Here is a 27,416-nt window from a genome sequence, read left to right as displayed (position 1 = left end):
CGTGTGCTTCCCGTGGGGCAACGTGGGGAGCGGGCGGTGGCGGAGGCGCCCGGTCCGGGAAGGCCGGTCAGGGTGTCCGCGGGTTGTGATGGAGATCAGCTCCTCGGCAGGTAGAGTGCAGTCCTGATAGTTTCCAAACAGAAGCCCTGAACGTAAACTCCTCGGTTTTTCTTCATTCCAGGCGCGTTTCGAGGCCGTTTCTTTTGGTGGGCAGTGTGTTTGCACGGTCCCGCTGCTTCTGTGTGTGGTTGCTGGTTTTCCAGCTTTTCTGGCACTAAACAGCTTCCTTGGAAGGCATTTTTTTAAAAAAACTGCATTTATGTCTGCTGTGTATCACGTTGTATCAGCCCAGATAGGAAGTACGGTATAAAAATGAAGACCGGGAGTGCTGAACTCCACCACATTTTTTAAAGTACTTGTAACAGGAAGCAGGATAAAGCTTGGCGTAAATCTTCTTGCCTTGCTAAAAGACTGTAAAAACTTTTATTTATTGCATAACCGTGATCAAACAAGGGCTCCTTAATAGCTGTTTGCATGGTGACAGGAGCAAGGCTTTGGGTGAAAAAAACACCTGCAGAAATATGGGTGTCAAACCTAGCGAGAGGCTGCTCTGAGAGTCCCAGACCCGTGGTGGTCACAGCCGAGATGGTGCTTGGCAGCAGCAGCCTGTGGAGCCACAGCTTGGTAGGACTGAGCTCGCCACAAAAAGCTGCTGAGCTGAACCAAGGTCTTGGTTTGTTTCCAGCAGCAGTTCTTAAGTTTAGAGAGTTTTCATCAGGGACTCAAGCGAAATGCTGGATGTGTTTTGTTTTTCTTCTTCGTCTATTCGGCAATTGCATTCTTGTTTGACTTGGACCATTTGTATGTGCTTGGATTCTCAAAAAAAGAGGTTGGAGTTGCTAAATGAACACACTCGCCTTCCATATAGGTTGTGAAATTGGAGTGTTGTAAAAGCTGAAAAAGTGGCATAAAGCTCTTAAACAAAAATTGGTTTATAATGCAGAATCCTTAATACAGATATTTGAACTTAATCCTTAAATAAGAAGTACCCATTACTTTTTTTTGGTAAATGATATTACTGATTTCCTGCACATCACCCCGAGAATAATACATTAACTCTTTAATACTTTGTATCACTGTGTTTTTGATGCATACAGTTCATCTGCATGTGCCCTTCTGGTCCTTTCAAATGCCTCCTAACTGTACTTTGAAAATGTTAGTGGAAAAGTAATAACTTAGTTTGGACTTAAAAAAGACATTGAAGTTCACATTACTTTATGTTGACAGGTATTGGGAGTTGAAATGACATAGAAAAGGTCTTCAAAGCACTGGCTGCGAAATGAGCTCCTTCCACTTGATGCTGAAAGGAGGTACTGTTTTCACCTGATTTGAGTACTAAGATCTCTCCTTTCAAGGTGGTTTGGATGCTCTCATTGCCTCCAGCTTGTCGTGAGGTGGAAGTAGGTGGATAGGTAGCTCTTCGCTGTACTAGAGTCAGTTAGGGGTGGACAGTTGTGTAGAGCTTTCTTCTTACCTCTCCTCTTGTGCTTTGGTGAAGGTTGAGGCAGTACCTGTAACAAAACACTGTTCGGATTCAGCTTGAGAGTTGAATTGTCTCAGAGTTGAACCGGAATTTAGCTTATAAAGATTTAACTATTGCAGGCTTCTTTGTGAATATTCTTCTTTGATTTCTGTGACTTCATTCTCTTGTAACTTTGACAGAATGTCTTGGCTTTCCTTAAACGTATGGCTTTTCTGTAGTCCTGCAACTTGCAGAATTGTCTGGAAAGGAGGCATTTAAGGACTCAAGTTTGTGGTCATCACTCTGGTGTCAGAATACCACAGTGGATAACCAGATCCACTTCTAGAGGGTGCTTGTGCATCATTTTGTGTGACTCAGGGTTGACACATGACCCTGTAAAATGATCAGCTGCATTCTGTTTATACATTGAGCATGTTAGGCAGCAAGTTGGGACCTCAAGGAAGTGGTAGACTGGAAACAAGGTTTAATCTGTTAGAAATTATATCTTGATTTGTTGTCGTGGTTTAACCCCTGTAGGCAGCTTAACATCTTACAGCTGTTGACAGGAGTAAGCACAACAGGGAACAAGGTGTGAGCAATATGAGTTGTTGTGGTGGGTTGAATCATGTCTTGGTGGTTGTACTTTCTAGTAAGTGGCCATACATGGGTTTGGTTCCCCACACCTCCTTCCCCCCTCATTTTCATTAAACTGTATTAAAATTTTACTTTAAAAGTTAATGCAATTCTTTCATGTAGGTATGTCACTAAATTGGGACACTTTACCCCTCTTTGCTGTTATGATGTTTGCAGAGATGCCTTTGAACCACAGTTTCTGTGTTCTTCTGTGTGGCTCAAAGGCTACAGATCTGTTGGTCACCCCTGCTGCAGTGAGTCCCCGTAGACAGTGATCAGTATTGGAAGCCACTGAACAGCTAGGTGCTAATATGCCACTGAGGGGCTTAGATGCTTTCCATGCTACTGTCTTGAGTGGTTTTACATTGTGTTGGCCTTTGCGAGGATCTGTCATTTCCATGTATTTATCATTTATTTACAAGTAATATCTTCTAAAAATTGGAGAGAGAAAATTTGGGAAATGAAAGATACAGTTATGTGTTTTGCACAGCTTCCTGAAGGACAAGTTTGCTGATTCCACTGCATAGAGAGTTACAGACCCAATATGTCTCTAAACCTGTTCTTATAGCATTTAAAGTTGGCAGCATGCCTATGGCCAGTAGAAAAGGGCAAGATCTATGAAGACAGACATCCTGCAAGGAACAAAACGTCACTATGTTAAATTAGGTTCACTTGTTTTCTGTTTCTGTTTTCAAGATGGTAATTTTAGAAATTTGAATGAGAAATTTGAATTTGAAGTTGTATTTTAACTATGGGAAGAGAAATATTAGAAGAGTAACTAGGAAACCAAACCTTTTCTTTTTTAGTAGCTTGAACCACAAATATGACTGGTTTGTGGTGTGGGATTTTGTTCGTTTGTTGTTGTTGGGTGGTTTTTTTCTTACTTATTAAAAGACTTTTATGCACATGAGCGAGCCTTTGAGCCCAGAAAGCTTTAAGTTGAAGCAGTTTTCCACACTATGTAGTCAGTGTCATTAGTGAAATTGCTGTTCTCTCTACATACAAGTGAGATTTTTGAGCTTCCGTGGCTGTATCAGAGGGGCATTTCATATTGCTGAGACTGGGATAGAAGGTGCACTACAAAGCAAGATGTTAGGTATGTGAACAAGAATCTGCTTTTTAAACAAAGCTTGCTGTTTCACGTTTGTGGATTTTGAGTAGTGTTTCCCTGTATATTCTGCTTAAGAAAAAGTGTATATACCTTGTGTGGTTTTTTGTCAGTAAGCCATACTGACCAGACTAGAAATGCTCCATATACTCTGAGGCATTACAACTACAAAAACAAGAGGCTTCTTCCCTTCTTTTAAGAGCTTTGAAGCTTTACTACTGCAATAATTGAAGGGTGTGTGTGTGTGAATTTTGGAAGAACAGAACTTTTTAAAATTTGAGCTTTAGCATACAGTATTAGAAAGACATCCACCTTTGGTACTGGAGACCAGTAATGGGTGCAAAATGTAAAACTTAACTTGTTGGATTGCTTAGTTATTCTTAACTTGCCCTAAATTTAAGTATTCTTTGTTTCCTTTTAGTGGTTAAGTCTGTCTTACAGTGTCTACGTGTGTCTGGTTTTGTTGCTTACTCGTCACCTGTGTAAAGTTATCTTGATTTTGACAGAAGCTTAATTTTCTAAAGGTCTTCGCTAGAATTCTTAGTCACTTTTTACTGCAAGTTTTGTTGTTACTCTTTTGTTTTAAGTCATCTCTGTAGTGTAGGCAGAGGCATGCTCTTGCTTTTACATTTAGAATGTCTGTAGAAAGTTCGGGTTTGTATGTGTATGGTGCTGTCCAAGTGACGTGTTTTGTAAAATCCTTTCCCCCCCCCTTCTGCGTTCTTTGCAGGTAAACTGAAACACCAAGAATAATGATCAGCAAATTGACAAGTTACAGGAAAACCACATTCAAGGCAACTAAATAAAGACTATGGTGTGAGTGCTTTGTCAGATAAACTGTCCAACAGAAGTACATACTTGGAGGCTGCTATTTGCAAGTGTGCTCTGTCTGTCTCTACTACCCCAACACTTCTGCATTTGAAATGTTTCAAAAGAAGGATCTGATGTGGCTTATTTGTCACTAGAGTCAACTACAGTGGATATAGAAGTAAGTCAAGGCCGTGTGTGTTTTTCGGAGAATACTACCTCTTCTAGCCATTTCTAGCTGGGTAGAAGGCAAATATTAACCGGGACCTGTGCAATGGATGTTTTGCAATGGACTGTTATGCGGGAAGCCAGATTGCTGTAGAGTGAAAGAGAGCAGCACGCAAAGTAGTCAGGAACTGAGGAAAGGCAAGGCAGCTAAATGCAGACCTTAACCTACAAGGTGCTGTCAGAAGGGAAAGGGGTTAAGTGTTTGCCAGCTGGCTGACAGCAGAAGGCTTGGGAAGGGCTCTGCCAAGAAAAGGCAGGTGTATCCGAGAGGGGAGCAGGACTTGGTTAACATTTAGCGGTTTCATGGAAGCCACCTGTGGGCTGTGTCTGTTCAGTCATGTCTTTGTTGGAGAAAGCTGCAAAGAAGACCTGAGGTGTGAAGTGAAACTGCAATTCTTGAACACTTTGTATCTGACCACAGTAGTTCATGTTAGCTGCGGTTTCCACACACCTTTGGCTTTAGATGCGGATTTAATTGCCAGATCACACTGGAGTTACAGTGTATTTGTCCTCCTGCAAGGAACTACAAGTTCATCTGCTCTTAAAAGCAGCGCTGCCTTGACTGTACAAGAACACTTCATAGAGTGAAACCTCATGTATCTCTGCTTGTGTGTCTCATAAACATGTAGAAAGAGTCTAAATTATATCTTAAATCACTGTATGCTAGCGTCACTTCTCTGCACTAGTGTGTTGTTAGGGTTTTTTTTGGCTTAACTGTGCTGGCAAAAGAAAATGACATTCCAGTAGAAATTTGGAAAAAAATCCGTAGAAAGCTGAAGATTGAGCAGCCTTCTGTGGAGGCCAACAGTTGCTGTAGTTGAAATCTTCACAGGCTGGGGCTAAATTACTAAAACCTCCCCTAGATGACTAATGCTTCTCCTAAATTTTTAAGGAGTAACGCAGAGGGCAGAGAGCTTAAGCACTCTTACCACACTAATGGAAAAAAATTCTTCTTTACAGCAAAAGATGACAACTACATTTTTGGTCATTGGTCATCTCATTCTACTGATACCTCTGTTCAGTGCCGGTAAGTTAAATATGTTGTTGAAATTTCCATTTTAAAAAAGAGAACCTGCAAGAGATGAGTTGTGTGTATTTAGCAGAAAAGAGTTAACTGAGAGCAAATAGTGATTTGGGATTTGGTTTTGCTTCAGCATATTGAGGATATGCTGAATGCCTCTCTCAGATTGAAATTGCACTGGGGATGGAATGGATGATTTGACATCAATACTTTTAATTCTAGCCACATAAATTTAGGGTACTGAGGCTTTGATTGGCCTCTCCCTGTTTCCTATGAAGAAAGTCCAAAGAGATTGGCTTCCTTGATTTGAAGTTAGCTGTTGAATGCCTCCCTAAGAGACACGCTGTAGCTCTAGTCCTGAAAGCAGTAGGGCTCAGTTTCCTTTACAATTAATTAGTAATACTTTTAATGGTAGATCTAATTTTTCAGTAAAGTTTAGGACTACGTAAAATAAGGATGCTTTTCTTACTGCTCTTGGCATAAGCAGTCTAATATTAATATCTCTGAATTTGTTTAAGCTCCATAGGGACCTATTTGGAAATCTTTAAGTTAGGTGATAGGAAGGTGGTGGGACTGTAAAGATTACTGAAGACTTTTTTTATTTTGAAATTGAATACTTTAGCTATGTATTTATACCATCGTTCAGCAAGATTTGTAAAATCAGATGCTTTGCAGTTTTATAGGTATTCAGTGTTGCACATGCATGCAAAAGTTTGGAAGCTTTTAAAATCTGCTTTATAACCAAATGGACTACTCTGTTTGTGCTAAACTGTTATTCTCCAAGTAGTTTTTTGCTTACAAGTTTGAGTTCTTGTTGACTTCTTGCAGTATCTGTCCTTCTTTCTCTGATATTTTTTTGGCTGATGTTTAAAAAACTGCTTGCCAGGCTGCGTGTTTGTGTCTTGTCAACTCATACACAGCTATAGCTATAAATGTTCTGTTTATGATTGCCTTTTATGTGATGTTCAGAATTTAAAGGGCCTTCTGGATAAATGTGACAGAAACTGCAAATGTAGTAAGGAAAAAATACATTGTAGTCAGGACTTCTTAGCCTAAACACTGCACGTTTCCAAATTTTCTTTGTATTATGACGTATTGGTTCACAGACTTCTTTAATGTTTTGAGGTCTCGATCTCATTCTGTACTGTCTTGTCCTTCAGGTCAAAACCATCTTTCCTGCTCCCCTTTTTTTTCCCTAATTTTTGGCCTCATAGTCATAAAGGCCAGAGTTCTGTGAGGAACTCTGCACTGCTACTGTGTGTACCATGATTTTCACAGGTAGTATCTACACTAAAAATCTGTTAATTCTACAAAAGTACTAACATGCACCTATAACAGGGACATGGTCAGTTGTGAAGCTTGTGTTGCCTGGTGAATCTCACATGTCTTCTTATACCTTGGTTTGCACTGAGGCTACTGGATTTACTCATGCTTGTTGCTGACTTTCTTAATAGAGGGAAGTTGTGGCTTAAGCTTTGTAAAATGTGTTGTTCAGATCTTCAGCCAGAAGGTGCTAAACAAACCAACAAAGGTAGCCTTGTGAAGTTTTAATGGTAAATTGTTACACAAAGTTTATTTTATAATTCTGTGTAACTTGGAATGGGTATTAATACTTCTAAAACATAAAAGTGTACAGTTTAAAAGCATTGATTTTTTTTCTTTTTCTTTTTAACAGAAGAATGCATTATTTGTGATTACTTCGTGCTTGTTGGAGAGCCTATCGCTATTAGTTGCCCAATAATTACATTCCCAGTGCTTCACTCTGATTACAATCTGACGTGGTATAAAAATGGTAGTGCTACACCAGTAACCACAGAGAGAGATGCCAGGATCCATCAGCGAAAGGATTTGCTTTGGTTTATTCCTGCAGCGCTGGAAGATTCTGGGCTTTATGAATGTGATGTAAGGTAAGGAAGGGATGAAGGAAACAACTGGGGTTGCTAATGCTTACAAATGTGATAATTTAGTTGTGGAACTTGAGTGTATGGAATTTTTTGGTTTAGGTAGAGAACTGTTTTGACCAAGCTTTTTGTTTCTGCATGCTGCCTTTTAAAATTTTTCTTCCACACATTTAGCATTGCAAAAGTGGTTCATATTGAAGACTTTATTATACTAATATTAATGTATTAATAGTCATCTGCGTGGGTTGGTTGTTTTGTTTTCTTGTTTTGGATGAAGTGTAAGGTTGCAGGGAAAAGTCTTAATTGCTTCAGCTTTTCCTGTGTTCAGATTACTGTTGGATAAATCAGAAGAACATTTTGGTTTCTTCATTGGACATGGTTAAATGGAAGAAGGACTTAAGAGGAGCGAGCTCTCCATTTTATGCAGTATCACCACTTACTTTCTGGAGAGCTTAGACTTTTGGAAATCCTTTTAGAAATGTACAAGTTAAAAGGCAGAAAACCATATTTGTGTTTTATTTTGAAACATCACCAGATGTTACCAGTCAAAAATGAGAACGCATGTGAAGAACAAAGCAATGTGCTAGATGTCTTTAGAGACAGTGGAAGTAGTGCATCCCCAGTACCGCTCAAAAGATCTGAGTGCACAAAGAAGAAGAAAAGGGAATAGATTCTTTTCACCTCTCTGGTGCCTTAAAGCTTTTGCCATATTTACAGCTCAGATTGGTGCTCTGAACTTAACCACTTCAGATGGTCAAATTTTATTGATAATGGCTGAAATTCACTGTGTGCTTAACAGGAAATTAATTTTGGGAAAGCATACATAAATTGTTCTTTTCCTCATGAACTTGCCACAGCACACTGAGAACAGCCAATGGAGGCTTTTTGGGTGACCCAAAATTTGTTTTAGTGGTGTGTAGTTATATGTGCAGTGGTGTATACAATACACCAGTTATGCTGGAGGGGTTTGGGTTATGAGTGTAGTAACTGTCATCAGCAAAAACCTGCAGCATAGACACAGGTTGCAGGCCTTTGCACCTTCCTGCTCCAGAATTGATAATGAAGCTAAAATTAGAATTAAGAGGAAGTTTAATCCTTTCAAAGCTGTCCAGTTAAATATCTTCAATTTAGTCTCTCCTGCTGTGTTTCCAGTTACTATAGCCATGTGGTGTGTTCCTGTGGGCACCTCGCATCCCTGGCTGGCATAATGTCAGGAGGACAAAAAACTCGCTGAAGTTCAATTGTGTTAACTGTAGGCTACATTTTGTGTGTCAGTCACTTAAACCTTAATTACAGAGCTTGCCAAGGTGCAGCCTATAGAAGTTGAAGCCAGAACTGTCAAAACATGCAGTTCGGTCTTCTGGAAGTTTCTCCCTTAGCGTAGCATTGAGAAGCGAAGAGTTAAGCAGTGAATTAATAGAGAGTTTTCTTTTACTTCTGGCATAGGCTTCTGGTTTCTAGTGCTGTGCCTCCTCTGCGGAGCTACTGTGTACCACAGGCTCTTGTGAGCTCTTGGTGTGAAGTTGTTTCACGTTGATATTGCACCTTGATATACATATGTTTATTCAAAAGCTCTGTCTCTCTTCTGCTGAGAGTAACAGCTTGTTTTTCTTGATGTGTGCCTCCAAGAAATGCTGAGATGAAGCTGTCTTCTCCTGTTCATTTGGCACCAAGGGTGTTCCCATGCAGATATGTGTTGGGTTACCCTGCATTACTCAGCTACTCCCTACTCGGTCAGCTCTGAGAAGTACTGGCATCCCCTCTGGTGCTTCCAGAGCAGACCCCACTTCTGCTCACAACACAGAATCATAGCTCATTCCCATCTCTCAATCTGGAACAGGGGGTGAAGACCTCAGGGTGGTGTTTAAGAGCTAGGAGTGCTGTAGCAGGGCTGTCAGAGGCAAGGCTGATGGAGATGCTGAAGTCCCTCTCCGTAAACTCCCTGACTTGCTGAAAACAAGGAACTTTATTGTTAATGACCTGACTTGTCTGCTGTTCTGATTACAGGAGCCTTAACCATACTAAGAAAAAAACTATAAATTTAACAGTTTTTAAGAACGATAACAGCTTGTGTTTTAATGGGAAAATGAAGTTTGAACAAAAAGTGATGAGCACAAAGACTGGAAAGGTCACATGCCCTGATCTAGAAAATTTTAAAGATGAAGACAATAGTCAGCCCGAAGTACACTGGTATAAGGTATTGTGCACGTGTATGTCAGATATACAGGATACAAAATATTCTATTTAAAATGTGTTGTGAAGTAACTTTGAAAAGCAGCTTTTGGAAGGGAAGGTTTATTTTATGTACAGTTTGAATAAGGTGTCTATCTTGCTACACTATTGGGAAGGTGTAAGGAGGTATGAGATGCGTATTTTAAAAAAACGGTTGTGCCTTTTTGGATTGCAGGTTTTTTCAGAGTCAAAACCATGTGTTTTGGTTTGTTGCTTTCTGAAAATCTGGTTTATCCTTTGATTGTTTTATGTAGATCTATTTATGTTGTAGAACACTACAGCAGCTCTCATTCATCTCAGTGAAGTGGGAACGCAGGCATGTATTCTTGTAAACCGCTACATGCGAAGTAACTTTTATTACACCTGAGGTAGATAGCTGTCAAGCTATTAAATGAAGGTAATGAAGTAAAACACAGCATTTGAAAACTTTAAAGATTGGCTGCAGCGATTTTTTACAAAAGTGCAAATGGAATAATGTATCGTCAGGCTTCATGTTAAGAGTGTAGTGATGCTTGGATAGAAACCCACATTGTGGTTTTCAAAAAAAATCAGTATTTGGCAAATATTTTAATAATCAGTAGAGTTCAGTAACTTAATTATAAGATTGTAAGTTCCCTTAAATCACAGGTACTTTTGATATATTTAGGAGTGTAAACCTGGATTTCTTGAAGACAAGCGACTTCTTTTGGCAGAGGGTGCAAATGCTGTCTTGATTCGCAATGTGACTGTACAAGACAGAGGAAACTACACATGCCGTATGGTGTACACATATATGGGAAAACAATATAATGTTACACGAACCATGAGTCTAGAGGTTAAAAGTAAGTGCATTGAGGTTATTCTCTTCTCTTTTTGGCTCTGCTGTAAATATTTGTATGCAGGCACAAGCTATTTGGCATGTTACTTTTCAGCTCTGTGAAATTAGAGTTGCAAATCTCCTTCAGTTATTTTTTTCCCGGATACAAAATTAAAATATAATTATGGATGTTGCTACCCTTGAGCATTGCTTCTGAGGAAGAATTGTCATGAGGAAATGAGAAGTGAGGGATTAGGAATGAGAATTAGATGGAAGCGGTGATTACTGATGTGGAGGAGTTGTTTTTGCTAAAACAAATAATGGAACTCTCTTCTTGCCTGAGGATTTTCTTTTTCTCTTTGTTGCTGTTAGAAGGACCACAACAGATGAGACCAGAGTTTATTTATCCAAATAACAATACAATTGAAGCAACACTTGGTAAGTAATGACTACTTAAGAAATCATTAACATTCAGTAAAACAAATAAGCTCCTGGTCTTTCTGAAATAACATGTTAACAGTTCAGTTGACTTTAGCAAGACTGGGAGGTAGGTATGGGGATTGAGGATATCTGAAGACAGAAAATAAAACATGATTCCCACAAGGAATTTGCAGATGAATAACTATGTGCCTAAGATTGGAGTCTCCTGCCCAGCAGCATTGGCTGGGATGCATAATTTTTTTAGTATTATTATTATTATTGCCATCTGTCCTTTGTATCACTTCTCAGTGTCTGTGTTTTGCAATATCTTTGGTATCTGTGGAAATACAGATACATGTGTGTAACATGGTAGGGTAGTTACCAGTTGACCAGTTCAGTAGCTCTTCCTCCTCTGATATATTTCCTGTCTCCCTTCCCTCTCCGCAACCTGGATTTTATTCCTCATTCTAGGGTATTAGAAGGTTTCAGATACTGATCTTTTGTGAAAAAAAGTTGATGGATATCCCACATATTGCTTATCTTAGTAATTTCTTAAATAAGAGATTCTGGATATAAGGAATAACTTCTTTCCAGTGAGCACAGCCAGGCAGTGGAGAAGGCTGCCCAGAGAAGTTGTGCAGTCTCCGTCCTTTGAGGTTTCAGAACTTGACTGGATAAAGCTCTGAGCAGCCTGGTGTGACCTCAGAGCTGGCTCTGCTTTGAGCAGGAAAGTGGACTAGAGACCTCCCAAAGTCCCTTCCAACCTCAATTATTCTGTGATTCTATGGGCAAAGTATATGGTATGCAAGTCTTTTCCTAAGCAAACCTATACATGTTTAGATTGCACCATATATCAAACAGAGTTGTGACCTACTGATGTAGCCCAGAAGAATGAGTTTTGGAGCTGCTTGAACTGCAATTTCTTTACTTGTTTTGCACGAGGAGAACTGCCTCTAACAAAGTATTTGATTAAAAAGGGTATTAACTAATTTTGAAGACGTGTGATTGATTGGCTTTTTACTAGAATTTCCTTGTACAGGATCTAAGTGGTTTTGTAATCTTTTGAGGAAGGATTAGGTCCTTCCTCAAAGGAAGGATTCATTAGAGAATCTCTGAGGAAAACTTGTGTTGGGGCTCTGGCACCGTACAGGAGCTCAGGTCAGAGCATTCTGGATTATTCTTATCTACATGTTGTTGTTTAAGCCGATAAGCAGCTAAACACCACGCAGCCGCTTGCTTACTCTTCCCCTTCCCTGGTTGGGTGGAGGAGAGAATTGGAGGAGGAAGTTCAGAACACTAGTGGGTTGAGATAAAAACAGTTTAATGATTGAAATAAACTGAACTAATATAGTAACAATACAAATTTGTAATAATAATAGGAACAATAATAATAAAACACAAAGTATACTCAACTAACACAGAAGTGGCAAGCCTTGCCCTCCCAGCAGTGAATATTAAATAAGATAAAAAACCACTGTGAACACAACAGCTCCAGTAAAAGTGGGGAAGTAGGAAGCCTCAGAAGTGGAATGACAGGCAAAACCCTCTAGTATGACAACCATCAAGGAAAGAGAGAGGATGTCCCCAGTAAACTCCCTAATTTGTAGTGAGTGTGACATTTATGGTATGGAATAATCCTATTGGCCAGTGTAGTCAGCTGCTCTGAAAGCCCCTAGCTTTTGCTTCCCCCAGCTTCTGCACCTCAAACTGCTAAAGACCGTGATCACTGCATACCAGTGCCGGCCAAGAGCTAAAATAAAGTGTCTTATCAACATTATCCCCACTAAAATGAGCACTGTAGTTCTTGCCTAAATGCAGCTTTCCTGAAGAGAAAAACTGATTCTATGATTCTATCCCAGCAAAACCAGGACAATACTTCACATTGGTGGTAGTCCTGCATAACATGGCTACTTCTGTAGCCATGCTGTTTTTTCTGACGTTGAGCCTGTAAATACTGCGTATATTAGGTGCTCTTTTCTCATGTTGAGGCTTCATGCTTTTCACAGTATGTGAAACAATTCTAACTTTGAGTATATGGTATTAAACTAAATGGAACAGCACTGAAATACTGGTGGGTTTTCTGGTTTTCTTTGTTTAGTTGGGGTTTTTTGTTCCAATTGTTTTGGGGTTTTTTGGGTGTTTTTTTCTTTTTGACCTCAACAACTTGTGAAAGATACCTCATTCTGAAGTTACCAGGTTCTGATGAGGATCAGTAAATTTTGACAAGCATAATGGATGAATTTTAATAGAAACAATGTTCTTCCAAAGTCCAGAAGGCTTTGTTTGAAACAGTGGGAATATTCAGGATCTGATAAAAACAGTTATTATTTTATAGCCTTACAGTCCTGCAGTCTTCAGGTTGTTGTTTAATTCTGCTGGAAATATTCAGAATTGGCTCAGCAGTCTCTTCTTTTCTGGTAGTTACATCTTCTCTGGCTTCATTACAATTACATGCTTGAAAAGGTTTATTTGTGCTCTTCCACTAATGAGGAAAGTTTTTCACCTGATCTTAGATTGAAATAAGGAGACTTGCAACAGTAATTTTTTTACTTTGCATGACCCTAATCTTTATGTGTGAAAACTTTTCCTTTGTAATTGTAAATGTTGAAGAAATGACGTAATATTACGGTGGGGCTTACCTGTACTTTATCTCCCACCCATTAAAGTATCATGTAAATCTTGTTCCCAGTTCTGACTGGTAATTAGTTATCACTTACCATTTAATTCAGAAAAATTCTTACCGGAGGAACTTCTACTCAGAACGAGTCTGATCTACATAGGCCCTTAAAAGGCTCTTTAATTTTCTGAAGACATCCTTTAAGAGGAAAGAGCTTGGGAAGCATCTGTGATTTCTATGTAAACTTTTGTTTAAGTAACTGCTTTGCATGTGAGCTAAAGGTTTATTCCAAGAGAGAATGTGCCTTGGTGGAAACATCTAGATCTGATGTGGTTCTAGGTAACGAAACATTGAGATCTTTACGTAGCTGAACTGAGAGCCCACTTTCTCCTATTGCATCATAAGTTCCATGGGTAAAATACAAAAGGAATGATCTCCAAGAAAGGTGCTTACCTTCCTGTAAACAGGGCCCTCTGAGGTACATTGGCAATAAATATGTGCTGCGACTTGGCTTGCTTTCTTAATACTGAAGGCATTATGTAGGCTCTGGACTGTTGTCAGCAAAGGAGTCGAGTGACAGGTGAGCTTCCTCTGGGAGCAGAGTGTGAGGGTGTTCAGAAACCATCCCAATGGACAGTGTTTGCCAAAAGACTCTGGTCTGGAGTAAAGACATGCATGGTCACTAAGAATGGGATTCAGCTCCAGGGTGTAGTTGCCTACGCATGGGTATCTGCTTATGAGCTAAGGGCCTTAATTCATGCTATTACCAATGAGGGCTCAGTTCAGTTGCCTTCACATTGATGTCTAGTGCTGTTTTGGGTGGTCTGGCTTCTCTAGGGTTCAGGTTTCTTGAAGAGCTGAAGTCCTATCTGCCAGCTCCATATGGATGCCTTGGATGCTGAAGGGCGTCTCAAATGTCATCATACTGTGTAGATGCAACTGCTTTGAGCCCTGAGATCTTTCAGTGGAGTCTGGAGAGCCATTCAGTTGATAAGGTCCAGGTGTCTAGTTTAATGTGAGTGAACTCCAGCAAAGCTGAGCTCTGTTACTAGCTTAGACATCTAGCTCACATGTACATATTTAGATACCCAAGTGTGGATTATAGATGGATGAATTTTAAGGACTCTGCTTTTCCTTTGGTAAGTAGGGTTTTTGATATCCTTTCTTTTCACAGTTATTTCCTAATCACTTGATCCTACTTCTGTTACGAGACCTTCAATTGCCGTATTTAAATGTTTGGTTTTTTTTGTAGGCTCTCATGTAGTTATGGAATGTAATATATCAAGTGGCATAAATGGCTTGATTCCATTCTGGCAAGTTAATGATGAGGATGTTGATAGCTTTGATAGCACCTACAGGGAACAGTTTTACGAGTAAGTATCCTTATACACTGAATTGTAAGTGCATTTCTAAGTGCAGTAATTTGCAGTGAATTCACCATAAAGTTGACTACTAGTCAAATGTCAGTAGTCACTGAAAGACTGATTAGAAGTCTGCATCAAGCACATTATATTCTTATTGCTTGATCTTTAAAAAAAATAAATGTTTGATTATAAATACTGATGTATCTAATACAAATGTAATGAAGCAATCATATGTAGGCTTTTATAATGCTACTGTGAAACGTACATTTTTGTAAGGCTTATTTATGCATTTGTTCTGATGCAATCCTTTTTTGCTAATAGATGAAAGACTCCCCTCTGTCATTAATGGAGGAAGGACGGATTGTTCCAAGACAAAATAATAACCCCACTTATTTTTATTTGCAAAGTTGGTCCCTTTCTAAGTACAAACACAGCCACTAATCCTCCAGAATACAAAGCAGAAGCTCTTGCTGCAGGACATGCTATGTTTAAAGTTATTATAAAAACTGCAGCTTCTCCTGAAACCAACTTGGTGCTGCTATTAAACACATCTTCCTGAAAACCATTTAATGTATTTAACTTAAAGCAATTCTCTGTTAAGATTTTTGACTTGCTTGGAAGTGATCTCCATTTCTACTGTGCCAAATAATTTTCCCATGCCAGAGATGAAGATGGGGATGTGTGAAATACATCCTGTGCAAGTTGTAATTAGGGTTAAATAGTTCAAAGTAAGTTATCCAGTATCACAGAAATTAATCTAATTGCAATAATAATGTTTTATTTCAAAAAATTGTAGCAATTTTGTGGCAATTAAATTTGTGGAGAATTTGCTAGTAGCAAAGCACACGTAGGCATAGCCAACATTATGGACTTGAGGCCTTACACCTAGGAGGCAACTCTTTCCTCTGCTGGGATGAAAGTTAAAACTGACTTGAACAAATCTGAATATGTTGCAAAATGGTGAAGTTTGTGCTGGCATCCCATCACAGAAGTTACTGGCAATTATACATGTAATAGAAACTGGTTCTTCAGGGTGTTCTGCAAAATGAGTTTTCCTCCTTGAGTACATAAGGTCCAACCCACTTTGGTATATATAGTAGGATGCCGGTTTGTAGGTACCTTCCTACTGCAGCCCCTCCCTTTTTATATTTGTAAAGCTACCTTAGAGCAGGATGGTATTTCACAGGATAGCATATTATATCTTGTAGTCTCTTGTGGTAATAGATATCGGACATAAAAGCAGTGTCACTGTGTTTTTTGTCATTTGACACCAGGGTTACCGAGCTCTTGTGAATTTTGTTCGTCATTGTTTCCTAAGTTGGTTGGTGCCATTGACTGTGGACACTGTAGGCTAAGGGAGTCTGTTAGTATGCTTAGAAAGGTTTCTGCTTCATCATCAGTATAAATCCTTGAAGATGATTTTTCTCTTTTATTATTACTTTTTACTGATTTGAATACTCTTTCCTTCACATAATCAATTAGGTTGGAAGGGACCTCTTGAGATTGTCTAATCCAACCCCTCTGCTGAAGCAGGGTCAGATGGAACGGGTTGCTCAGGGCTATGTCCAGTTGGGTTTTGAATATCTCCACAGGTGGAGACTTCACAGCTTCCCTGGGTAATCTGTCCTGGTGTTTGACCACCCTGACAGTAAAAAAGTGTTCAGATGGAATTTCAATTTGTGTTCATTGCCTCTTGTCCTTGGCTTTACTGAAAGGAGCCTAGCTGCCTTTTCTCCACTCCGTCCCATCACATATTTACACACGTTGACAAGATCCAACCCCCACCCCCGAGCCTCCTCCAGGCTGAACAGTCCATGCTCTCTCATATGACAGATGCTTCACTCAGTCATTTTCACAGCCCTGCACTGGTCTTGCTTCAGGAAATCCTTACATCTCATGTACTGGGGAGCCTAGAACTAGCCCCACTACTCCAGATGTGACATGGAGTGGAGGGGAAGGATCATCTCCTGACAGCACTCTTCTTAATGCAGTTCAGGATGCCTGGGGACTGGTTATTCTTCCTCAGGTTCAGGATTTGCATCCTGCTTTGAACTTCATGAGGTTCCTGTCAGCCCATTTCTCCAGAATGTCGAAGTTCCTCTTGATGAAGTTCTTCATGACCCCTGGTGTATCAGCCATCCCTTTGAGTTTTGTATCATCTACAAAACTGCTAATGGTGCACTCTGTCCCACCCAGAAGAGAAACCCCCAAAACCCAACAACCCAATATGTGTGTAAAATGTCAGGTCACCTCTGGTCATGAAGCTGTTTGTCACAGAGGTGATATTTACTGTGCACCGCTGGCTTGCTAGGTTTATAGAAGTAAAAAATGAATGTTCTTGTATTTATGGAGACATGAATCTATTTCATATTAAGCACTGATATTTCAGTTTCTCTACAGATATTTCCTTTTTACCCTTTTTTAATGACAGAGAGAGGATGCCTCATGGACTTCTTGTATCTGGAACAAAATTTAACATTTCAAAAGTGAAAGTAAAGGATTATGCTCATAAATTTTTCTGTCACGTCATATATGGTTCTCGACAATTTACAGCCTACATCAAATTGGAACGCCCAGGTAAGAAATCTTCTCTTGATGAAGCAGTGATCAATAGTGCTTACTTCTCCATTAGTTTGACAACGCCCTACTTAGAGCTAAAGATGTGTGAGGTGCTGTTGTGCAAAGTGAGTGATGCAGCTCAATACCTTTGTGAATTTTTTGTCATACTCTTAACAAAATTAAAGAAAATAGCACTTTTCATTTGCTTTGTCTTCTCTCATTCTCTTTTGGGAAACATTAATGAAAGACTCCAACTTATTTGAAGCAAGTATGAGACCTCAGTAGAATACTGTGCTTCATATTGCACACTTGTACTTAAAGAAGTGTGTGGATCAGAGGAGATCATGAGTCTAGAAAAGCAGTAAAAATGGCCAGTTCTCTAAAAGAGCTGGAGGGAAAGACATACCTAAGTGTGGAACAGACTGTCAGAAGTACAGGAGTGTATATGTAGACCTGATTGTCCTATTCTTCAGTAGCAAATAATGGGCTGAGATTGCCAGAAGAAAGAAAAATAGTCTATTTATATAGTAGGAGAAACTCTTAACAGTGATGACAGTGAAGGAATGAAATAGATTGCTTGGAAAGTTTATGGATTTCCCATTACTGATGCACGTGCTGTGTTGTCACCTTCTGGATAGGCTCAGGCATGTTGACTGGGAGCATCCTGCCACTTGTTGGAGATCGCAGTCTTGTGCTCAGAAACAAGGATAAGTTTGACCTATTGCTGGCTAGCATTACATTTTCTTTATAGCAGGTGAACTTAAGGGTAAAATGAGCTTTAAAAGCTCAAATACAAGGCTGAATCAATCAATTATTTTCATTTAAAAACAGGAAAGCAAATCACCAGATATTTTAAGTGCCCATTTTTAAAAATTTAGCTGCAGAAGAGCCTTTGGTCTACTGAGCTTGTATTGAGCTGGCTTTGTTAACTGTGAGCTAATCCTCTGACAAATGATATTCTCAAAGTTACCTTTAACTGGTCACATCGTAAACAAATAACTGACTGAAAGTGGATCTGAACTCTAGTTTACTACATAACTTTAAGATCTTAATAAAGATTACCAGGCTAGGATTTAACATCAGAAATCCTTTAAGATGCATGAATTTAAAAATGCAGTTTGTGGAGGGTGTGTGTTTGTTTTAAGGACAACAAATCTATTAAGGACAACAAATTAGTAGGTTCAATGATAGATTTGTGGGACAGTGTGGTAATAAAGTGTTACAGTTGGCTGTCCCATTGGAGGTTGGGGATGGTGATCCATGAGGCAGCAAAGACATAAGAGTTGATAGGCTGGTAACTATGGAAGCATCCGAAGATGGTCTGGTGGGAATCAGGGCTTCTCCCTCCAAAAAGATGGCACGATCATTAGCCCAGTTGAAGTGCATCTATACCAATGCACGCAGCATGGGCAACAAGCAGGAGGAACTGGAGGCCATAGTGCAGAAAGAAAACTACAATATAGTTGCCATCACGGGAGTGTGGCAGGATGACTCGCCATGACTGGAGTGCTGCAATTGATGGCTACCAACTTTTCGGAAGGGACAGGTGAGGAAGGAGATGGAGTGGAGTGACCCTCTATGTCAGGGAGAGATATGAATGTCTAATACTTAATGATGATAAGGTTGGATGTCTATGGGTGAGAATCAAGGGGAAGGCCAACAAGGCAGATACCACGGTGGATGTTTGTTACAGACCGCCCAGTCAGGAAGATGAGACTGATGAAATACTCTATAAGCAGTTAGAAGAGATTTCACAGTCACTGCGTCTTGTTCTTGTGGGGGACTTCAATTTCCCAGAAGTGTGCTGGGAATGCAATACAGCAGAGAGGGAATAGTCTTGGAGGCTCTTGGAGTGCATGGAAGATAACTTCCTGACATAGCTGGTGAAGGAGCCAACTAGAGAGAGTGCCTTCCTGGAGCTGCTGCTTGTTAACAGAGAAGGATTTGTAGGAGATGTAATGGTTGGAGGCCATCTTGGGCATAGTGATCATGAAATAATAAAATATTCGATTTTAAGAGAAGTCGGGAGGTGGGGTACTAGCACTGCCACCTTGGACTTCTGTAGGGGAGACTTTGGCCTGTTCAGGAGACTGATTGATTGACAGAGTCCCCTGGGAGGCTGTCCTGAAGAGCAAAAGAGTCCAGGAAAGCTGGGCACTCTTCAAGAAGGAAGTCTTAAAGGTGCAAGAACAGGCCATCCCCACATCTTGAAAGACGAGCCGGTGAGATAGGAGACTGACCTGGCTCAGCAGAGAGCTTTGGCTGGAACTCAGGAACAAAAGGAGAGTTTATGGCCTTTGGAAAAGGAGGCAGGCCATTTAGAAGGACTACAAAGACACAGTGAAGCTGTGCAGGGAGCAAATTAGAATGGCCAAAGCCCAGCTAGAACTCAGTCTCGCTATTGGCATAAAAGAAAATTAAAAATGCTTCTATAAATACATTAGCAACAAAAGCTTGGCTGAGGAGAATCTCCATCCTTTTTTGGATGTGGTTGGAAACACAGTGAGCAGGAATAACATAGAGGCTGAGGTACTTAATGCCTTTTTTCCCTCAGTCTTTAGTAGGAAAACCAGTAGTACTCTGGGTACTCTGCCCCCTGAATGGGAACATGAAGATGGGGAACAGAATGAGACCACCATAAACCAAGAGGAAATGGTTAATGACCTGTTGCACCACCTAAACATACACAAGTCTATGGAGCCAGATGGGTTACACCTGAGAGTGCTGAAGGAGTTGGCAGATGTGCTCACCAAGCCACTCTTCATAATTTATCAGCAGTCCTGGCTAACCGGGGAGGTCCCAGTAGACTGGAGATTAGCAAATGTAACACTCATTTACAAGAAGGGCTGGGAGGAGGATCCAGGAAACTACAGACCTGTCAATGTGGCCCAGTGCCAAGGAAAGTCATGGACAAATCATCTTGAGTGCCATTACACAGCATTTATGGGACAACCAGACGATCAGGCCCAGTCGACATGGGTTCATGAAGGGCAAGTCCTGCTTAACAACTTGATCTTCTATGACAAGGTGACCCGCTTGGTGGATGAGGGAAAGGCTGTGGATGTTGTTCACCTGGACTTCAGTAAGGCCTTCTTCCCCGCACAGTTCTCATGGACAAACTGGTTGCCCAAGGCTTGGATGAGCATACATTCTGCTGGGTCAAACACTGGCTGGATGGCTGGGCCCAGAGAGTGGTGGTGAATGGAACTAAATCCAGTTGGCGACTGGTCACAAGCAGTGTCCCCCGAGGCTCAGAGTTAGGGCCAGTTCTGTTTAATATCTTTATCAATGATCTGGATGAGGGGATTGAGTGCATCCTCAGCAAGTTTACAGAAGACATTATGTTAGATGGGAGTGTTGATCTGCTCAAGGGTAGGAAGGCTCTGCAGAGGGACCTGGACAGGCTGGATTGATGAGCTGAGGCCGATTGTATGAGCTTCTACAAGGCCAAGTGCCAGGTCCTGCACTTGAGTCACAACAACCCCATGCAATGCTACAGCTTGGGGATGAGTGGCTGGAAAGCTGCCAGGCAGAAAGGACCTGGAGGTGTTGGTTGACAGCTGACTGAACATGAGCCAGCAGTGTGCCTAGGTGGCCAAGGGGGCCAACAGCATCCTGGTCTGCATCAGAAATAGTGTGGTCATCAGGAGTAGGGAAGTGATTGTCCCACTGTACTTGGCACTGGTGAGTACTGCGTTCAGTTTTGGGTGTTGCAGTATAAGAAAGACATTGAGGTGCCGGAGAGGGTGCAAAGAAGGGCTACAAAGCTGGTGAAGGGTCTGGATCACAAGTCTTATGAGGAGTGGCTGAGGGAGCTGGGGTTGTTTAGTCTGAAGAAAAGTAGTCTGAGGGAAGACCTTATCACTCTTTACAAATACCTGAAAGGAGGTTGTAGAGAGGTGGGTGTGGGTCTCTTCTCACAAGTTAGAACCAATAGGACAAGAGGAAATGATGTCAAGTTACACCAGGGGAGGTTTAGGTTAGACATTAGGAAAAACTTCTACACTGAAAGGCTTATCAAAGACTGGAACAGGCTGCCTAGGGACGTGGTTGAATCACCGTCCTTGGATGTATTTAAAAGTTGACTAGATGTGATGCTCAGGGACATGGTTTAGAGGTGGGCATGACAGAGTTAGATAACAGCTGGACTTGATGATCTTAAAGGCCTCTTCCAACCATAACAATTCTCTGATTCTATGATCTTCAGAAAGGCTAGAGACAATGGGAAACTCGTGAATCTGGGGAGAACAGCATGGTCAAGAAATCCCCTCCCCACCTCTGACTTTTTTGCTTTCTGACTGATAAAATTTTGTACAATTTTTCTCACTTTACTGCTGCACGGGGACACGGGTCAATATTTTGCTGTTTCAGCTGAAAAGTAGCCTCATTTGTCATGTTGCTAAGGTATCTTTTCTCTGAAAGGTAAAAGTAGGCTTGCCAAGTAACAGTATTTGCAGAAAGCAGACATGAAAAACTTTCAGTTCTATTCATTCATTCCCTTTTTTCTGAGTATTTTAATGACTAAACAGATTTGAACATATCTCTTGTTTTTCTCTGGTTCTTGTGTATAACTATGTTTTGTTTGTTTGTTTTCTCTCATTCCACTCTACTGCAGCTCAAAACATTCAAGGTTACTTAATTGGAGGAGGAGTTTCTTTGGTATTTTTAGTATTTTTTACTCTCTTTATCTACAAGATCTTCAAAATTGAAATTGTGCTTTGGTATCGGGACTCCTGCCATCCTTTCCTGAGTAAAGAAGGTACGTTTGTGTAACAGTGCTCTGTGTTGCAATGAGCCTCCACCTTCCCTTGCAAAGCAATGAGTGATTGGTATTCCTTAGGATTTTTGAAAGGATAACATGGTTTTAGGATGTTTAGAATTAGTTCAGATAACAAAAGCATCTACAGGGGAAGAATCAGCAACTTTCCAGAAATCCAGAATTATTCCTTTCCTTGAAGACCCATTTCAGTGGTTTGAATGCTGTTCTGACAGCAGTTGTTCAGATGTCTTTTAATTACTGGTTTTACAGTAATACATTGAAGTTGTTGGGTGTTTTTTTTTTTCCATAGATGAGCCAGGATAAATTCCACTTATTTTACTTTCTATAAATTCCTGGCATTCAGAAAAATGTTGATAGAGGTGCTGTCTATGAGCGTATGCTGAAGTATGGGTCATTTCCAAACGCCTGAGAGGAGGTACATAGCTAGAGAAATAGAAAATACCTTCTAGAGGTATTGAGGTTCTGATGAATTTCTTTGAAGTCTTTTAAATATGGTCTTTCTGAAAAGTTTGTTCCAAAATATCTAATACAATTCAGACCTTGAAATTTACCAAATACTTTGTTTTTGTTTTCATGTCTAAGTAGTTGTTGTATTTTGAAAATCTATGTTACAAAAATGACCTGTGAGTTATATGGCAGCTGGAATTTTCAGTATTAAGTTGTACTAGTGGAACCGCTATTTTCCAGATAACTCAGTGATAACTTTTTTTTAATTTAGAGTTCAAAAAAGAATATTCAAACCTGCTTAATTTTGCAGGTCTCTTTTGCTTGTGCAGATCCAGCATACTGAATTCTAGAAGGCCTGATTCTACAAAGATTTCGGGTTTAGTATAATTATATATGCTTAAATAATAGCAGGATTAGGACCTAAAACTATGATTCAAGTGGGGAAAAAACAGAGTTTAGAGATTTTGGTTTTTGTTTGCTTGCTTGCTTTTGTGTCTTTAGAATCCATTTTTATATTACTCCTGTTGCTCACTCTTTAGTTTCAGATGGGAAGATCTACGACGCTTATGTTCTGTATCCAAAGAACAGAGAGAGCTTCTTGTATTCATCAGATATTTTTGCTTTGAAAATCCTGCCAGAGGTCTTAGAAAGACAGTGTGGATATAACCTCTTCATATTTGGGAGGGATGATTTACCAGGAGAAGGTAAGCTATCTGAAGACAAATTACACTCGAGTTTTCTCATTGGCAGCTGCAAACACAATTCAGAAACAGGCAAGCAATCAATCAGATGTGATCCTAAATATCTCCCACCATCGAATGAGCTATGGTTTTCTTATCCTCTGTGGTGGAGAATGAGAAATACAGCAGTGGGTGCTCCCATGAAGTCTGTTTATTTCCATCTTTCCCTTATCGTTATTTAGCTCTTCCAGTTTTTTTCAGTGTCTGACTAGCTAAGGCTTCTGGAGGTGAAAGGGGGCTGAGGGGAAGAGAAGTTGAAATTGTGGCTGAGAATGATGACTGATGGCAGGGAACATGGAAAAGTAGGTCTTGTGTGTGGTGTGGAAAGAGCCAGTTGCTTTGAGGTGCCATTTGACAGGATGACCTTTCTACTGTTTCGTTTTTATTTGCTCCGAGAGTTCCTGTCAGACTAGCAGGATGCAATGAAGGGTATAATGGGTGCTTAGACAGTGCAGGTGGAAAAAAAGAATACAATGCAATGCCAAGTTATCAGGAAGGATCAGTTGTATCAAAGACTACTTGCCCCTAGTGAAAGTTCTTACAAAACACTGCCTTCTTTGCGAGGCTTTAAAATCCTTGTGGAGGTTTTCTCTGTGTGCATATGCGCGTCAAATTTAAATTTCTAGCGTCTGACGTGAAAATCGCAAAGTTTGCCCCACTGACTGCTTGTGTGAGGAGAAAGGATGAAAGTCTTCTGAATCCTTCCTGGTCTTATTGCTTTAGAAATATAATGCCAAAACTGAATAATTTTGCAAAGTAGGCCTTAAATAGAAGGTTTTAATTAAAAAAAATTGAATGTGAACAAACCTGTGGTTCATGGATCCCTTTTTTACGTCTGAAGGCTTTTGGTAGTGGTTTGAGACAGAATGATTCCCTTAAAAGTACAATCTAAAGTGGTGTTTTGTTTTTCCAGCTTGTAAAAATGCAATAGTTTGTTCTCGGGGTTAAGTTGTATGGGTTTTGTGTGGTATTTACCATGATTTGCTGTTTTAGAATTAATTGTCTGGAATGCTATTGAAGTAAGGATTCTTTGCTTTCTCTTCCACTTACATGTAACAAAATCCAATTTTTGAAGCATATCGGAACAAGCTATTTATGGGAAAAGGTCACACTTTTATCTAGGTGTATGGTTTTAGAACTTGTTTTTTTTGCAATTGCACCTATCATGGTAATAAAATGACATTAGTGAGAGAAGAAGTGGGTAGTTGGTAGCTCTTCTCTGTTTATGCAAAACAAGAATATAGACATGCAGTCTGATGGGGTCAGATAGTGATGCATTGGCCAGATCTCTGCTTGTTGGCTAACCCAGTGTAACTGCTTGCATGTTCTTATCCTGTCCCTGTTTGTGAGGTCAAGTGTGTTGGCTCAATTATCAAACAGTGAATTAAGCAGCTGCAACACGTTGGTAACAAAAAGTAGAAACATAGGGCCTTAATTTTGCACAACTTTTTTCTCCACAGCTGTGATCAGCATTGCTGATGAAAAAATCCGTCAAAGCAGAAGAGTGATAATTGTTTTAGTACCAGAACCCTCCTGTTACTGTGTTACAGAAGATGTGTCTGAAAAGCAGCTAGCCATGTATAATGCTCTTATCAAGGAAGGCATTAAAGTAATTCTCATTGAACTTGAAAAAATACAAGATTATGCAGGCATGCCAGAAGCCATCAAATATGTTAAGCAGAAGCACGGGTCTATCCGATGGAAAGGGGACTTCTCAGAAAGGTCTCACTCAGCAAGTACCAGATTCTGGAAGCAAGTGCGCTACCACATGCCATCCAGAAAAAGTGCATCTTCATCAGGATTGCCTTTGTTACCGAAAGACTTCAATTCTCTTGAAATAACAACAGAAAAATGACACTTACTGACTAATTCAGTTCATATAATTCGTGATGGATTGATTGAAGGTCACATGTGTCTGTTTTGTGCAGACAAGCTCATCCATATTTCCTGGATTGAGGGTACTACAACTTTGTCCACAGATGTGAATCGTCCTTTCCTCTGGCCAGATCAACAGAACACCTTGTCATGCCGTCAGTAGCACAGTGATGGCATGGAAACCACGTAGGAAGTACATGAAGCCTGTTCCAAGAATTGCACTGTGATTTGGTGGAATTCATTTGGTATTAAAAATGGAAGTGGAAAAAAAACTATCAAAAAAATAGAAAACCTGCTTTTTGCAATTAAAGGTTGAATATGAAGGGATCTATATTAACGATAATTGTGATACTGTGTAATGGACATGGATGATGCCAGTAAAGGGTTTTTTTCAATCTTTTTAATGAAATGACACAAAACTTGTATTTGTTACAAGTTCATTATTTGTTCAGTTTGCTGAAAGATAAATCCCTCTGTATTACTGCTTCAGTGTGTTATCATCCAAGAGAACAGGTAAGAGACAATCCCAGCCCCCTAAACTGCTACTGAACCTGACAAAGCTTAAGTATTCTTCCTTGATGTCTTTACGCTGTAAAGAATTGCAGTGTTTTTAGTCACTTGTTCCATGCAGACATAGTAAAAATACTGTTGGAATGCTGTATTGAGTCAAAAAATCTCCAGAGGATTTTTTTTCCCAGTTAAGTGACTGAATACATTTGTCCCTGTTACACAAGTGGAACAACTGGCTAATGACACAGACTCTCTCATGGCTTCATCCCCATCAGCCTTAAGGACCAGATCAAGATGCTCCAGGACACCCACTTCTTGTGGGTCACTATTGCTGAAGGAGGTCTTCCATCCAGTTCCAAAATGCTGGCTCTAGCATTTGTCAGTTCCGAAACCTGAGTGAAGAGACTAATGCAACAGAAATGGTTCTCTTCCTTGGTATAGTTTTCTCTCAGATTAGTCAGCTTATCTGGTTCCCAGAGGGTTCAGAGTGCAATTGGAGAAGAAAAGGAGTAGCAAGGCCATGCTTTTTGGCTCTGGTTCTGCTTAGAAAATAAAGCTAAATTAGGATTGTTGCCCACTACTCCTTACAGTGAGAGATGCTCTGCTTTACCCCCTGCAACTGCTTGCTTTTCTCCTTTCCCTCTCCTGTGATGTTGTAAGGAACCTGAGGTGACTGTCCCTAATTTGGCTGTGGCTGGATGAATTGAGGCTGGAGTCCCAGCTTCCATACAGCTGTCTGGGAGAGGAGGTGGTTAAGTTACTGGGCATGTTGAATCCTTTCTCTTTCCTTTTTTTTTTGTTTTTTGAACACTACCATGTAGGAGAGAATTTTGTTTACTCTGAAGTTATGTTTGACTTGCGTGTTGGCAGTGATGTCGTTTGTACTGATGGATTCTTTTTTCATGGGAAGGCATTGATTTGATTGATTTTTAAGAAATTATCAAATCTGTTTAATACCATGTTTATAGCTATGAATTTTGTAGTAGCAGGAGATGTGAGAGCCAAATTGTGCTTTTCAGACTGTGCTTGAAGTTACATTTTTAAGTTATGAGAGCTAGGTGTATATGGAACCTTCGGGATTTGACCATTTTTGCCTTTAACCTCTGCTTGCAACTCTGAATTCCTATTTGCATCCTATCAGCTTCTCTTCCGGCACCTTCTGCTCTCCTCCTGTTCAAACTCCAGTCTGTCTTTTTCTGTGCAGCTTCCTTGTCTTGGAACAAGCAGCTTATTGTTGTGTCAGACTCCATCTGTCTTTGCAGGCTGTTGCTAGTACAGTATTAGGCAGAAATTTTCCCTTTGGGTTGGTCTTTAGATATCTTCACTTGTTCATATGAAAAACCTCATGTTCTGCATCCTTCTGAATTCATCTGCTCATTTTGACATTGCACTGCTGGCTTTTACTTCATTCATGGCTCAGGCATTTATCTTCTTGTGTCTCCATCCTCAATCTGATACTGTGAGGTGCCAGAATGGAGTAAGAATTCATTTCAGGCTAGGAGGGGAAAAAAAAAAGTGTAATTGAAACAGACTATTTCAAACTGTCATGGTACTGGAGTGTGTATATGAATGCCATATATCTGTAGCCCAATGCACATGCTTATATTTTGTTCTTGTTCTGTGTTTTAGTCAAGACAGAAGTGTCAAGGGAGGATCAGTTCTGGTCATGAAGTGCCACATTCACTTAGCTGCTGCACACAGTCTGCTTTTAAATATGGTGTGTGTTCAGTGACAGCCTGTTGTAGGGTAAAAGAGCCTTGGGATCTGTCTGAAGTTACTGAGATCCATCTGAGCAAGGCTAATTGTTATGGTTCACATTAATAGAAGAATGTAGTAGCTGTACTGTTTGGTCACAG

General features: G+C 40.2%; 1 protein-coding gene across 1 annotated transcript; it reads left to right on the top strand.

Moving 5' to 3' along the window:
• The first annotated feature begins 1,293 nt into the window (after positions 1 to 1,293).
• On the top strand, positions 1,294 to 25,030 carry IL1R1 (interleukin 1 receptor, type I). The gene is made up of 12 exons (XM_010180467.1): positions 1,294 to 1,370; positions 3,994 to 4,077; positions 5,259 to 5,325; positions 6,995 to 7,226; positions 9,228 to 9,417; positions 10,099 to 10,273; positions 10,621 to 10,686; positions 14,538 to 14,658; positions 17,081 to 17,226; positions 21,824 to 21,967; positions 22,975 to 23,139; positions 24,636 to 25,030. Exons 2-12 carry the CDS (start codon positions 4,075 to 4,077, stop codon positions 25,028 to 25,030), a joined length of 1,704 nt encoding a protein of 567 aa, XP_010178769.1. The 5' UTR covers positions 1,294 to 1,370; positions 3,994 to 4,074.
• Positions 25,031 to 27,416: the final 2,386 nt, after the last annotated feature.

This window comes from Mesitornis unicolor, unplaced genomic scaffold (assembly GCF_000695765.1).
Source record: "Mesitornis unicolor isolate BGI_N332 unplaced genomic scaffold, ASM69576v1 scaffold13233, whole genome shotgun sequence".
NCBI classification, from domain to species: Eukaryota; Metazoa; Chordata; class Aves; order Mesitornithiformes; family Mesitornithidae; genus Mesitornis; species Mesitornis unicolor.
The sequence above is the reverse complement of the archived record's forward strand: the minus strand, read 5'-3'. Positions and strand labels throughout refer to the sequence as shown.